The sequence below is a fragment of the Heterodontus francisci genome, chromosome 2 (assembly GCF_036365525.1).
Source record: "Heterodontus francisci isolate sHetFra1 chromosome 2, sHetFra1.hap1, whole genome shotgun sequence".
NCBI lineage: Eukaryota > Metazoa > Chordata > Chondrichthyes > Heterodontiformes > Heterodontidae > Heterodontus > Heterodontus francisci.
The window spans coordinates 9183432-9195710 of NC_090372.1; the positions used below are offsets into that span (position 1 = coordinate 9183432).

General features: G+C 44.4%; 1 protein-coding gene across 6 annotated transcripts in view; it reads right to left on the reverse strand.

Annotated features, from left to right (window-relative positions):
- cpne4b (copine IVb) overlaps positions 1-12279 on the reverse strand; it is a 379388-nt gene that overhangs the window by 7961 nt on the left and 359148 nt on the right. For all 6 annotated transcript variants that reach the window (XM_068054266.1, XM_068054259.1, XM_068054275.1 and 3 more), the window contains 3 exons: positions 8307-8358; positions 6933-7066; positions 1295-1531 (listed from right to left, as the gene is read on the reverse strand). In XM_068054266.1, coding sequence (XP_067910367.1) covers positions 1295-1531; positions 6933-7066; positions 8307-8358 — 423 coding nt within the window. The remainder of the gene's footprint in view (positions 1-1294; positions 1532-6932; positions 7067-8306; positions 8359-12279) is intronic.

Below are 12279 nucleotides of genomic sequence, written 5' to 3' on the forward strand. Positions count from 1 at the left end.
CAGGCCACCGGGCTTCTGAAGATTCCATTCCGGTGCCTGGACCGGTTGTGCGATGTCCTCCAATTCTCTCCTGCAAGGGTCTCGCTCATTGTGGCGGTCTGCTGCACTCTCCATTACCTGGTCCTCCAGAGAGGTGTCGACCTTGAGGACAATAAGGAGACAGTTCATAAGGGAGGGAGCAGGAGGTAAGAGAGGAGGAGGAATTAGAGGCAGAGGGAGACGACGCTGAACAGGGAGATGCCCCAGCTGCACAACGGGGTGGCTGGGTACGGCTCAGGGCATGATGGGCTTGTGAGGATGCCAGGAATCTCCTGATCCAGGAACGTTTCACCTCAGCCCCTCTAACCCAGGTTGAGGGACATGGCATGGAAAGGAGTCTGAGATATCTGTGTTAACACATGCATGGAAGACACAGCCTGGAGCATCTAATCACTCACCGCCAATGAAGTAAGCAAATCTGCCCAGAGGCTTTGCCCTCACCATGGAGGATTCCATTATCTCTTTCACCACCTCATACCTTGTTTCCTGTCATGGCAGCAATAAAAGCAGTCCCAGGCTTAACGTGTCATCATTTATACAGTGCAAAGAGAGGAGAACAGGAGACACGGACAGTAACAGCACAACCCATGACCCACTCAGTGCTTCACGAGACCTGGTGGCCCCCTCCTCTCACACTTCGGAAAGAGGATCTCCCTCCTCTCCCTCACAGCCTCCAGTATTAGATCCAGGTTGGCATCAATGAAGTGAGGGGTAGCCCTGCCCCAGGTGCCAAGCCTCCAGCTCCGCGTGACATCTCACTTCCTTCTGAAGTGGACGGCTTTGGCTCAAACCGCAGATCTCTCCTTCAGGACAATCAGCAGCCTCAGTGACGGCTGTTGTAGGGAGTCAAAACGAGTCCCATACTTCACCTGACCCACCCCCGTACCCGCCCCCACTGGCTCTAAGTGGACAGGAAACCCGTCTCCATATCAATTAAGAGCTTCCCCATGTGAAAATCGGGATGTTAATCAGTTTCCCACTGGAGGTGGGTTTCTGACCAGAAAACAAACTCGGTTCCTTTTTCCCGCCTCCATGGTGAAAATTCAGCCCATGGTGTCTGACCGTTTGATTAATTTCCATCCTTATTCCCAACTCTCCATAAATCAATAATAAAGTCAATGAATCAGAACTAGCATTAACCGCCCCATGTTATACTGTCGGAGATGTGAAAACTGAACCCAGCAAACTGTTCAATAACACAAGGACGCCCTACATCAGGGAGCCCGTCCTGGGACAAAGCTGAGGTCCCACTTACATGCTTGAAGTTCCTGAACGGCACAAACTGAACGATGTCTCGTAAAACGGGTTCACCCTTTGGGGACCGCAGAATCCCGTCGTCTCCGTCCAGCATCTGCATGTCACTGAAGTCGGCATTTCCAACTCCCACGATGATCACCGACATGGGAAGGTGGGAAGCGTGGACAATAGCATCCCTGGTATCAGCCATATCCGTGATCACCCCATCTGTCAGAATCAGAAGGATGAAGTATTGCTGTCAAAGAAAAGAAAGATATTTAGAATCATTGAATGATACAGCATTGGAGGAGCCCCATTCGGCCCATTGAGCCAGTGCCAGCTCATTGTTATTCAATTAATCTTACTCCCCTGCACTCTCCCTATAGCCCTGTAAAAAAAAAATGTCCCTTCACGTATTTATCCAATTCTCTGTTGAAAGTTACTATTGAATCTACTTCCATCATCCTTTCAGCCAGTGCATTCCAGATCACAACAATTCATTGTGTGAAGAAAATTGAGATGCTTTTCCCTCTATTCAATATGGACATTAATCAGAAAAATTCCCTCTGTGCTTTATATATAACAAAACCATCAAGTTGTTTATCAGGAATATGATTGTTTTTCTACACACAGTGCCTGGAGGAAACTTTTCCCTTCAATCGTTAAGTAATCCCACACGCTGTTCTCAGTTCCAGCTATTTTTTATAACCTGTCATTCTAAAACGGGTTTAGAAAGTTCCTGTTTAACCTGTTGCCAACAGTTCACACACTTTGTGAATTGCATGTAATTGGATGAAGGTCACAGGTGCTGCAGCAATAACCATTTTAACTCTCCACCCATTCCCCTCCACAGCCTGGCAGAAACTGGGGGGAGTTAGGGGGAGGCAGTTAAGAATCCCTTCTGTCCCGCTTAGTTTTTTTTATTTTTGATGCCTAAATTGGCAATTGGAACTGTCCTGCGTTAATCAAATCAGTGTGGTAAGAAGCCAGACACAGTTAGTTCCGCTACCACCAGCTAATATTCATGCAGCTGCTATCAACCCACTATCCAGATGGACAGAATTGTGGGAGAGATGCAGCATTAAAAACCCAAAACCTCATCACCGAGCCAATAGCAGAGGGCCTTGGCTTCGACCTCCCCGGAGACAGTGGACAGCGCTCAACTGAATCAGCACAGGGCGTGGACCATGGCCGCCTGCTCCACATGTGGAAGATGGGGGAACGGCCCAAAGTGTGATTGTGGCCATGAGTCCCAGGCCATGGAACACATCACATCAAGCTGCCTACTGAGATTCATTATGGGAGACACCGCGGGCTGCATTTTCAAATGGAGGACGGGGTGAGCAGCGATTGAAAATTGCATTCCGGGAGGGCATCAATTCATCCAAATGCCTCCGGAACGCGATGCAATTTCCAAAGGGAAAGCGGGAACCGGGATCCGGCTCGTCTCCAATTAGCGGCTCATTAAGCTCCTCGAGGAGCTTGTTAATGGGCTGGGGAGGGTCAGGAGGCGATTTTCAAAGTGGAATCTCCAAACCTGAAGAGGCTGGCACATGTTCACACAAAGCTATCGGGGTTCAATGTGGGCAGCTGCAAAGTTTCTTTTAAGGAACGGAAATTTTTTTCGCCACCAAGCGTTTCGCTGCGAGATTGTGTGCTGTACCTGGCTGATTCTGAGTGCTGAGGCTTCTGGCCCTCCAAAATCCTGTCTCCTCTCCTGTGCAAGGCAGCGGCAGGCAGGCCCCGTCATAGCTGCCGTCTGCCTTCGAGGTTCCTGCTCCAATAGGCATCTCCCGCCTCCTCGCAGATCTCAGCGCCACTAATTGGGCACCGAGGTCACCTCCAGCCCAATAAGGGCTTTAACATTTGAAGATTGCGTCACACGAGTGGTGCAGACAGAGCGGGGCCGGGACTTGGAAATTATCCAGGCGATGGATTCCTGACCCCGATTTGCAAATCAAGCCCCCCATTTCTCCACTCAGCATCTGAGAATGGATAGTCAAACTAGACATCCTGTTATAAACGTTTCCTGCCATACAGCAGTATTAAAATAGTTCAATTACCAGCTGGATACAAGTACAACATTCATTAAACAATACTGGCTTATCCCAAACATTGATGCTATTATTCAAATATTTCACCAACACTACATAGTTGTGGATGATACAATGTAAACAGATTATCCCAGCTTCTGAATGGAAGATTAAATGGAGAGCTGAGTATTAATTGTAGTTACAATTAAAAGCAGATTATACTTTTCAATAAGATCACCTCTTATTTGTCTAAATTCCAGAAAATAAAGGCTCATTCTACTCAATCTCTCCACACAGGACAGCCCGCTCATCCCTCTCTCCTAGGAATCAGTCTAGTGAACCGTCCATGCAAACCCTCTAAGGCAGCATATCCTTCCTTAGGTAAGGAGACCAAAACTGTGCACAGTACTCCAAGTGTGGTCTCACCAAAGCCCTGTATAATTGTAGTGAGACTTCCTTACACATTGTAATAAAGTCTAACATACCAAACGCCTTCCTAATTACTTGCTATACCTGTAGGTTTTAACATGCTGGTTCGGGGCGGGGGGACGGTCGGGGGATGGGGGAGGGGGGAAATAGCTACCTGCCCATAAGTGGGGGGTAGCCAATTAGGCATCAATAAGTGCCTATTAAGGCCGCTCTGGAATTTTCCAGTTAGCCTGTGGGCCTCCCGCTGCGGCCTAAACAAGGTGCAGGGACGTAGTAGCCTTCCAGCGGCAGGCAGGTGGCGGGGGATGGGGAGGCACTCCATACCATTTCTGAACCCCCTGTGGCCGCAATCGCGAGATGTCCACAGCTGCGGCCACAGGCCACCCGCCCCGTGGAGGGGGCTCCCCCTCTACATTAGCGACCTGGCAGCTGCTGCCAATTTTCATCTCAAGTTCTAAGAAAGTCTTTAGAGGGTGCCTTCATCTTGAGGTGCCCCCTTTCTCTCTCCTGCATATATCAGCAGCTCCCACAACTGACGGGGTGAGACTGCCGATCTCTCAGGGCTGGAGTGCCTCTTATTGGCCCTTAACTGGACGGCCAGCATGGTCCCTGGACACTAATTGTTAAAAACTCACATCGGGCATCAGGTGCCCCGTTTGCACCCCCCCTCCATCAGCACGATGCAGGGTCAGGACCCAGAATTAGATCCAATGTCGGGGTCTCGACCCCAGAACTAAAATCCAGCTCTCAGCTTCTACAGCCCTGACTGTATGTGGCCATTGGCTTAATATTGAAACTCGGTTGGCAGAGATTTTAACTCCTGGGTGTGATGTGGACCGTGGAGCCGAATCTCCTGCCCAATAGCCTGGCATGAAACACAATCTGGCCGGCCGGTGATAGTGGAAATGTTGGACAGCAGGAAGCCCTGGGGAATTTTTATTTAAAACTGAGGAATTCTGAGCTGGACAGGTGCAGCACCTGCTCTGCTCATAGTAAAAAAAATTTCAGAGGGGTCCTTCAACTGGTGTTAATTCCCTAATCAATATATACAAGGAGCCTAATGCCTGTTTTGGGCAACTGTCCTGGACACCTATAAAATAGGCCCAAATAATTTAGCGGAGGCCAAACGCAGGCTGTACTATGACTAAATTTGTCTGCAATGCACCTGTTTTATCCCTGAGACACAGGTGCAACACATACAAATCTCTACTCCACAGTCTTAAGAGGAAATATGATTGAGGCTTTTAAAATGACAAAGCGTTGACTTCAATGTGATTGGATGAGTTATTTGCATCTTGTGTTCTTTGTGTTATCTTGGGTAACACAATGAGTTACATTGATTCCAATTCTTTGAAGATCTCAAACAGGTTTATGAACAGCTAACTATTATATATGATACAGAGCAAACTATGTACAGTTGCAGAGTGACTCTGGTTCCTAGTCACATGACTACGTCCTGGCACTTAGCTCATTAGCATACATTCTTAAAGGGACATCACTCTTGAAGCGATTATACAACAATTTGAGATGAATCGGACGGTAGAGCTCACACACATAAAATTCATAATCATTTCCTCATAAATAATGGGATGACATAGGTTTCCTCCAAGCCACGGGAACCAACCCAGACCTCAATGAGTTATTAAATAAAACCAGTGGCTCGAATCTAACCTCTCCCCATTTCTATCATCCTGCTTGGGATAAAAGGCATCATGTCCTGCAGCAGTCTCAATGTTAAATACATTCACCTTAGCGAAAATCACTTCGACAATTACTTCTCATGAAGTGATGCTAAATATCTTTTTGGTTATCCTCACAGCTAACCCACCCTGATAAATCCTCAATGGAACTATGCAGTCTTTAATTTTTTTTTACATCCGCTAATGTAACGGAGCAAAACCTTGCCATTATCACTGCAACTGTCTGCTACCTACTTACCAATTGTCATCTGGCATTCCTCATACTGCCTTCAATTATGCCCAGTTATTTGATTATTGCTCTCTACTTCACTACACAAAGTAGAGCTGTATTCTTTGGAATTTAGAAAGTTAAGAGGTGATTTGATCAAAGTTTTCAAGATATTAAGGGGAACAGATAGGTAGATAGACAGAAACTCTTTCCGCTGGTTGGGGAGTCTAGGACTAGGGGGCAGAGTCTAAAAATTAGAGCCAGACCTTTCAGGAGTGAAATTAGGAAACGCTTCTACATACAAAAGGGAAGAAGTTTGGAACTCTCTTTCACGAATGGCAATTGATGCTTGATCAATTGTTAGTTTTAAAACTGAAAGTGATAGTTTTTAAGGTATTAAGGGATATGCAGCAAAGGTGGGTATATGGAGTTAGGACACAGATCAGCCATAATCTAATTGAATGGTGGAACGAGCTCAGTGGGTTGAATGCCCCCCACCTGCTTCTATGTTCTACATTGTAAAATCCATTTTTAGCTTAATTTCTCTGTGGATCTCCCTACTTATCCACTTACCCTTGACATTACCTGATAGACAAGAGTGATGGAACATGCAGATTGCACCAAGGAATATTTCCCCTTATAGAGTTCACTGAACATGAGACAATTGGCTGAGGTTGAGATAGTAATGGAAGCTGGACTGCATGTAGAATGGACTAGCTGTAGACTGATTAAAAATAAACACTTCTCAAAGAAACCCTATATTGCAGATAGATAATTCAGAAAAAATAATTAACAGGTTTAACGGCGTGAGATTGAGTGGAGCCAGGAAGAGATTAGCGAGAATGTAAAGCTAAAGGAGATACAATCTATTCTCTGAAAAATGCTGTCGTCCAATTGCCTCATCAGGGACATTCTGCTTGCGCAAGGACTTTCCCTTCGCTTGATTAGGGGGGGCGGGGGTGATATTCCTCGGTGTATTATTTTTAAAAAGCCATTAATTCGTTCAAAATAAACCAAATCATTAAAATAGTGCACAAAGAATTTTTATTCCATATAGAGGGAGCTGCACTATCAGTAACCTGATAGACAATAGTTAGAACAAAAACTGTGATCACTAACATTTCCCAAATCTGCTGCCAGAGGGTCAGGGGAGGAACTCCACCAGCTAATTTTGGTATGTGGGGCAAAGGGAGAAAATTGCCCCCTATGTTTTGGAGAAGTAAGAGATGGTCCCCTTCTGTTGTGTATTGTTTGGGACCCTGTGTAGTATTCATGATGGTTACTTACTGTTGCTTCCTTGGTATGCATTTCCTCTGAAGCTGAACTGGCCACCTTCTGGATAATTGGGGCAATGTTTGTTGGTCCATAAAGTTGGATTTTTGGAAGGCACTTCTGATAAGCTTCTACAACTCCTTGTATACCTTGTCGAAAAGTACAGTCAGGTAGGAGAATGAGTAAGTGGTAAAAACAATTGCTTCAATATTCTTCAGTACTTATCCATATCAGTTTGAACTCTTGTTCATAAAGTGTTGGGTGTGAGAATATGGCTTCACGCAACCCATATATCTCAATGTCTTGGGCTGTTTGTTGGGCTCAGCACACGATGGGTTAAAACATCTTTCAGTTCTGCTGAACTTTGTAAAGGATGAGAAGCTGAAGGAATGAGAAAGTCATTCACCCATGTCTTGTGGGTGTGGGACATGTTGTTCACTCACTGTTTATAGTAATAAAGTAATAATGCTTGGGAGGACCATATAACCATGGTAACGGAATCATTGGGAGAAACCGATGAACAGGAGTGTATCTTCTTGATTCCATGTTATCTGAAGTCTGCACTGTGTGTCTTTTCATTTATTGCAATTTAACGTTAGCGTGCATGACATGTAGAGATCAAAGGTAGAATTTGTATCAGTGTTTTGAGCAAACCACCGTTTGTTGTAGTATGGCTAGAATGGTAAAGCTTGGTACCTGAGATCATTTAGTGAACTCAATAATAAAGAATCATATAAATGGAATTGTGTCATATGATTTGACTGAGTACTCATGTTGGATCGTGCAACATGAGCTCGTTAAAGACAAAGATCTGATTCTGCAGTTGTTACAACTGATGGTGTTTGAAGTAACAAAAGAAAATAGAATGAGAAAGCAGTCTGACATTGGGATGCAGATATGGAATTTCCATCCAATGATACAAACATTTTGAACAAATAGATCCATCAAAACATTGTATTTAGCTTTTTAAAAAAAAAATTTTTATTCGTCTGTGGGATGTGGGCAATCTCTAATTGCCACTGAGAACTGAGTGGCTTACTAGGCCATTTCAGAGGGCAGTTAAGAGTCAACCACATTGCTGAGAGTCTGGAGTCACATGTAGGCCAGACCAGGTAAGATTTCCTTTCCTAAAGGACATTAGTGAACCAGGTGGGTTTTTACAACAATCGACAATGGTTTCATGGTCACCATTGAACTAGCTTTTCAATCCCAGATTTTTTAATTGAATTCAAATTTCACCATCTGACATGGTGGGATTCAAACCCATGTTCCCAGAGCATTAGCCTGGACTCTGGACTACTAGTCCGGTGACACCACCTCCCCCCAGAGCTAAGAAAGATGACAAAGGCATTTATAGGTATGTGAGAAGATTCATCCATTGGGTTTTACCTGCACATTCTGGGTTGTCTTCATTAAAGTTGATTGCAAAGTCATGAGACACCTGGAAATCATGGATTGAGGGAGGGGTGGGGAAAAAAGGAGCGTTAAAGAGTTGATAGATAAAACTTAGGTTACTGCAAAATCTTTTGTGTTAAAATCACAGAGCTTCACAGTCGCTATACAATGTTTGCCACACAATTCTTGTCACAAAAGTAAAGATATTCACAGTGGCGAGGTACTGGGATTTTTAAGGAATGATTTCATCACCCAGCAGAACAGTTGCATTTGGGGAGGATAAGATGGCAGAGTCAGGGGCTCATGTCACGTTCCCAAAGTGTTGATGATTTCCACTGCTTCTAATTGCATGGATTCAGGCATGAATGTCCCAGAGAATTTTAGAACATTACAGCGCAGTACAGGCCCTTCGGCCCTCGATGTTGCGCCGACCTGTGAAACCATCTGACCTACACTATTCCATTTTCATCCATATGTCTATCCAATGACCACTTAAATGCCCTTAAAGTTGGCGAGTCTACTACTGTTGCAGGCAGGGCGTTCCACGCCCCTACTACTTTCTGAGTAAAGAAATTACCTCTAACATCTGTCCTATATCTATCACCCCTCAACTTAAAGCTATGTCCCCTCATGTTTGCCATCACCATCCGAGGAAAAAGACTCTCACTATCCACCCTATCTAACCCTCTGATTATCTTATATTGAAACAGCAGTGTTGTGCCCCGATAACATCGTTGTGATATACACTCCATTTTAACCCGCAGGCTGAACCTCGACCTGCACTGGTACCGCTCCTCCTGGATCCAGAAACATCACTTAAGCCTCCCAAGCCCTGGGTTTGCCCTCCTCCCCCAATCATGAACCATAAAACCATAGAAAAATTGCAGCACAACAGTAGACCATTCAGCCCATTGTGCCTGCGCCAGCCGATAAAACTAGCTACCCAATCTAATCCCACCTTCCAGCACCTGGTCCGTAGCCTTGCAGGTTACGGCACTTCAGGTGCATGTCCAGGTACCTTTTAAATGAGTTGAGAGTTTCTGCCTTCACCACCATTCCTGGCAGTGAATTCCAGCCACCCACCACCCTCTGGGTGAAAAAGGTTTTCCTCATGTCCCCTCTAATCCTTCTACCAATCACCTTAAATCCGTGCCCCCTGGTAATTGACCTGTTCAGAAACAGGTCGATCCTGCTTACTCTATCTAGGCCCCTCATAATTTTGTACACCTCAATTAAGTCGAGTGACTTAATTGAGTTTGATGAGTTCAAATTCACTGGGCAGGGCCTAGTGCTCTTGCCCCCTCACCAATTTTGACCCCTGTCCACTAGTGGGGACGCCATTCCCTTTAGATGGGAGTTAGAGGTCAAGGCCTGTACACGAAGCCCTGGAGTTATAATCTCCAGGCCTCATACTCTTGTTGGGGTTGGGCTGGGGGACAGTTCACTGCCCACTTCAGCCTCCCCAGCCTCACGATTCACACCCCCAAGTTCAAATCAGCCCTTCAGAGTTAAATATAAAGTATGTTTATTAACGGTAAAACCAAAAATAATGTGTTGGTACAAGACTTTGAAAGAGTGAATTTTGGGGAAAATGTTTAAAAATAGACCAGAAGATAAATGTTATTATATAGTATGAGGATGTGAGGAGAGAGAATATATTCTGTTTCTAAACAAAAGAGGAACATAGTTAGACCTAGACCACAACTAGTTAATAAGCAGCTTATAAAGAAGCTAAAAACAAGGAGAAATAGTTTAATGGTACAAGAAAACTAAAGATGGGGGAGGATTGGGATTTGTACAAAAGTCAACTTAGTATAGTTAAAGCTGTTAGAAAAAGAGCGATCAACCGTGAGTCAAACTAGTCCCTACTGTTTTATAGCTACATTAATAGGACAGTTAAACGACAGCCATTAAAGCATAAATAGAACGAAATGCTTATTCCGAAGAAAGATGACTTGTCGGCCCTGAAATTCCATGGGAAGGTTCTCCTGGATCTTTGGCAGGAGACTGGCAGACCCCACAGAGAAACAGCATGTTTTCTCAACAGAAAACATGCACATGGTTGCTTTGGAGCAGTGAACTGTGCTAAGCAGCCCACTTTTTAATTCTGCGATGTTGACATATTCAGGCAGGGAGTGTGAAGGGCAGCAATGGGAACAGTTTATTTTTATATTATTAGGAGGTCTGATGAAAGAATGCAATTGGAAAGCACTTTAACACAGGCAGGCAGCTCCGAAAATTGCTACCCACAGGAGCATGAAGCTTTGCTGCTAAGTGTTCTGCCACATTGGGAACATTTGCTCCGGAGTCTCCTGGATTGCGGAAGTTTTTTTTAATGTTCCTCATTCATATGGGAATTTCGAACATACAGAAACAATTTTTAAATTTCCTGTGTGAATTGCAAGCACGGAAAACATTTCCTCAAATCAAGAGGCTCACAAATGAACAGAAAGTCCCGGTAATGCACATTCTGTTTCTTCAGCCTGAACTCAGCCGGACTTCTATCCAATTTAATTCCACATAATAACTTCCGAGCACTACAGAATTACAGGAAGACCAATCATATTATCATAAGTGAGTCTTCTCTTGCTTTACAGACTATGGGCTGATGAAATGTTCTTTTGTAAAACAACCCAATAGTCAACTTTCAAGACGGGTGCAATATGTTTACAACAACTTGCATTTACATAGCGCCATTAATATAATAAAATATCCCAAGGTGCTTCACAGGAGCATTTCAAAACCAAGTCTGACACCAAGCCACATAAGGAGATGTGAATTTGACAGATGTATGGATAGTCAGAGAATACTAGATCCGGATAATATTTACATAAATTAAACCATGACAATTTTCTCACCCTGACAGAAAAAATTAAATTGCACTAAGTTTAAAAGAGTCATAAAGACATAAGTTACAGAGTATGAGACCCTCCGACTGGAGTTAGGCCCCATTCCCTAGACAGGAATAGATTACATGAGTACAGCAAATTCATTGCATGTCACCCCAGGTGATTATTCATAGAAATCAACGGATGTCGATGAGTGATTATAAGACAATGAACTAATCGAAAACATTCAGCCAACACTGTGACCACAAGAGTGAAGGTTTTTAACAGCAGTGTGAACCAGAGATTACTTGCAGCCTAAAAATCACTCTGAGGTGTGGGTTACATTTGTGAGGATGGACGTTTCAACTTCTAACAAAGTTTTCAGGCCACACCAGCTATCAGTGCAGCAATACATCCATTGCCTACTGACCCCCAACCTACTACCCGCCGCATGTCACTAACTCCGAAAGGCACATTATTAGCTGTGCAACAAAAATAAGGGCTTACAAATATGACCACACAGCACGATTATCATTCATTAAGCCTCGTGTGTGGCAGGCAGGTAGAACATGCTCATTACCAGCTAGAGGCACATCAGTTGCCGTATTTGTATTGACCCAAAAAGGTGTCCAGAAGGTTCTGAAGAAGAGTCGTATCCGACTCAAAACATTAACTCTGTTTCTCGCTTCACAGATGCTGCCAGACCTGCTGAGTATTTCCAATGTTTTCTGTTTTTATTTCAGATTTCCAGCATCCACAGTATTTTGCTTTTATTTTAGTGTCCAGAGCTTTTCCTGACATAGGCATTATGCCCTTTGCTTATGTAAATAAGGGGCCTAAGGCATGTTTTGAGGCTCCCTGTACAAAGTTGGATTGCTCAAGGCAGCCAGTGTCAGCAGTGCTCAGATAAAAACCAGGCCTACATGCATCACCACAAGAGGGTTCCTTAAAGGATCCGCTGCAGGCCACCATCAAAAACATATTTTAAAAAATACTTGAATTTGGAGCCGGGGGAACAGAATTGTTCCTCCCAAATTTACATTAAAAGCAAGTGTGACTGCTGTCCAACACCCCTCCCCACAATCCCAACCTCTGCCCTCCCCACTGACCACTGCTACCCACCCTCACAACCCAATCAC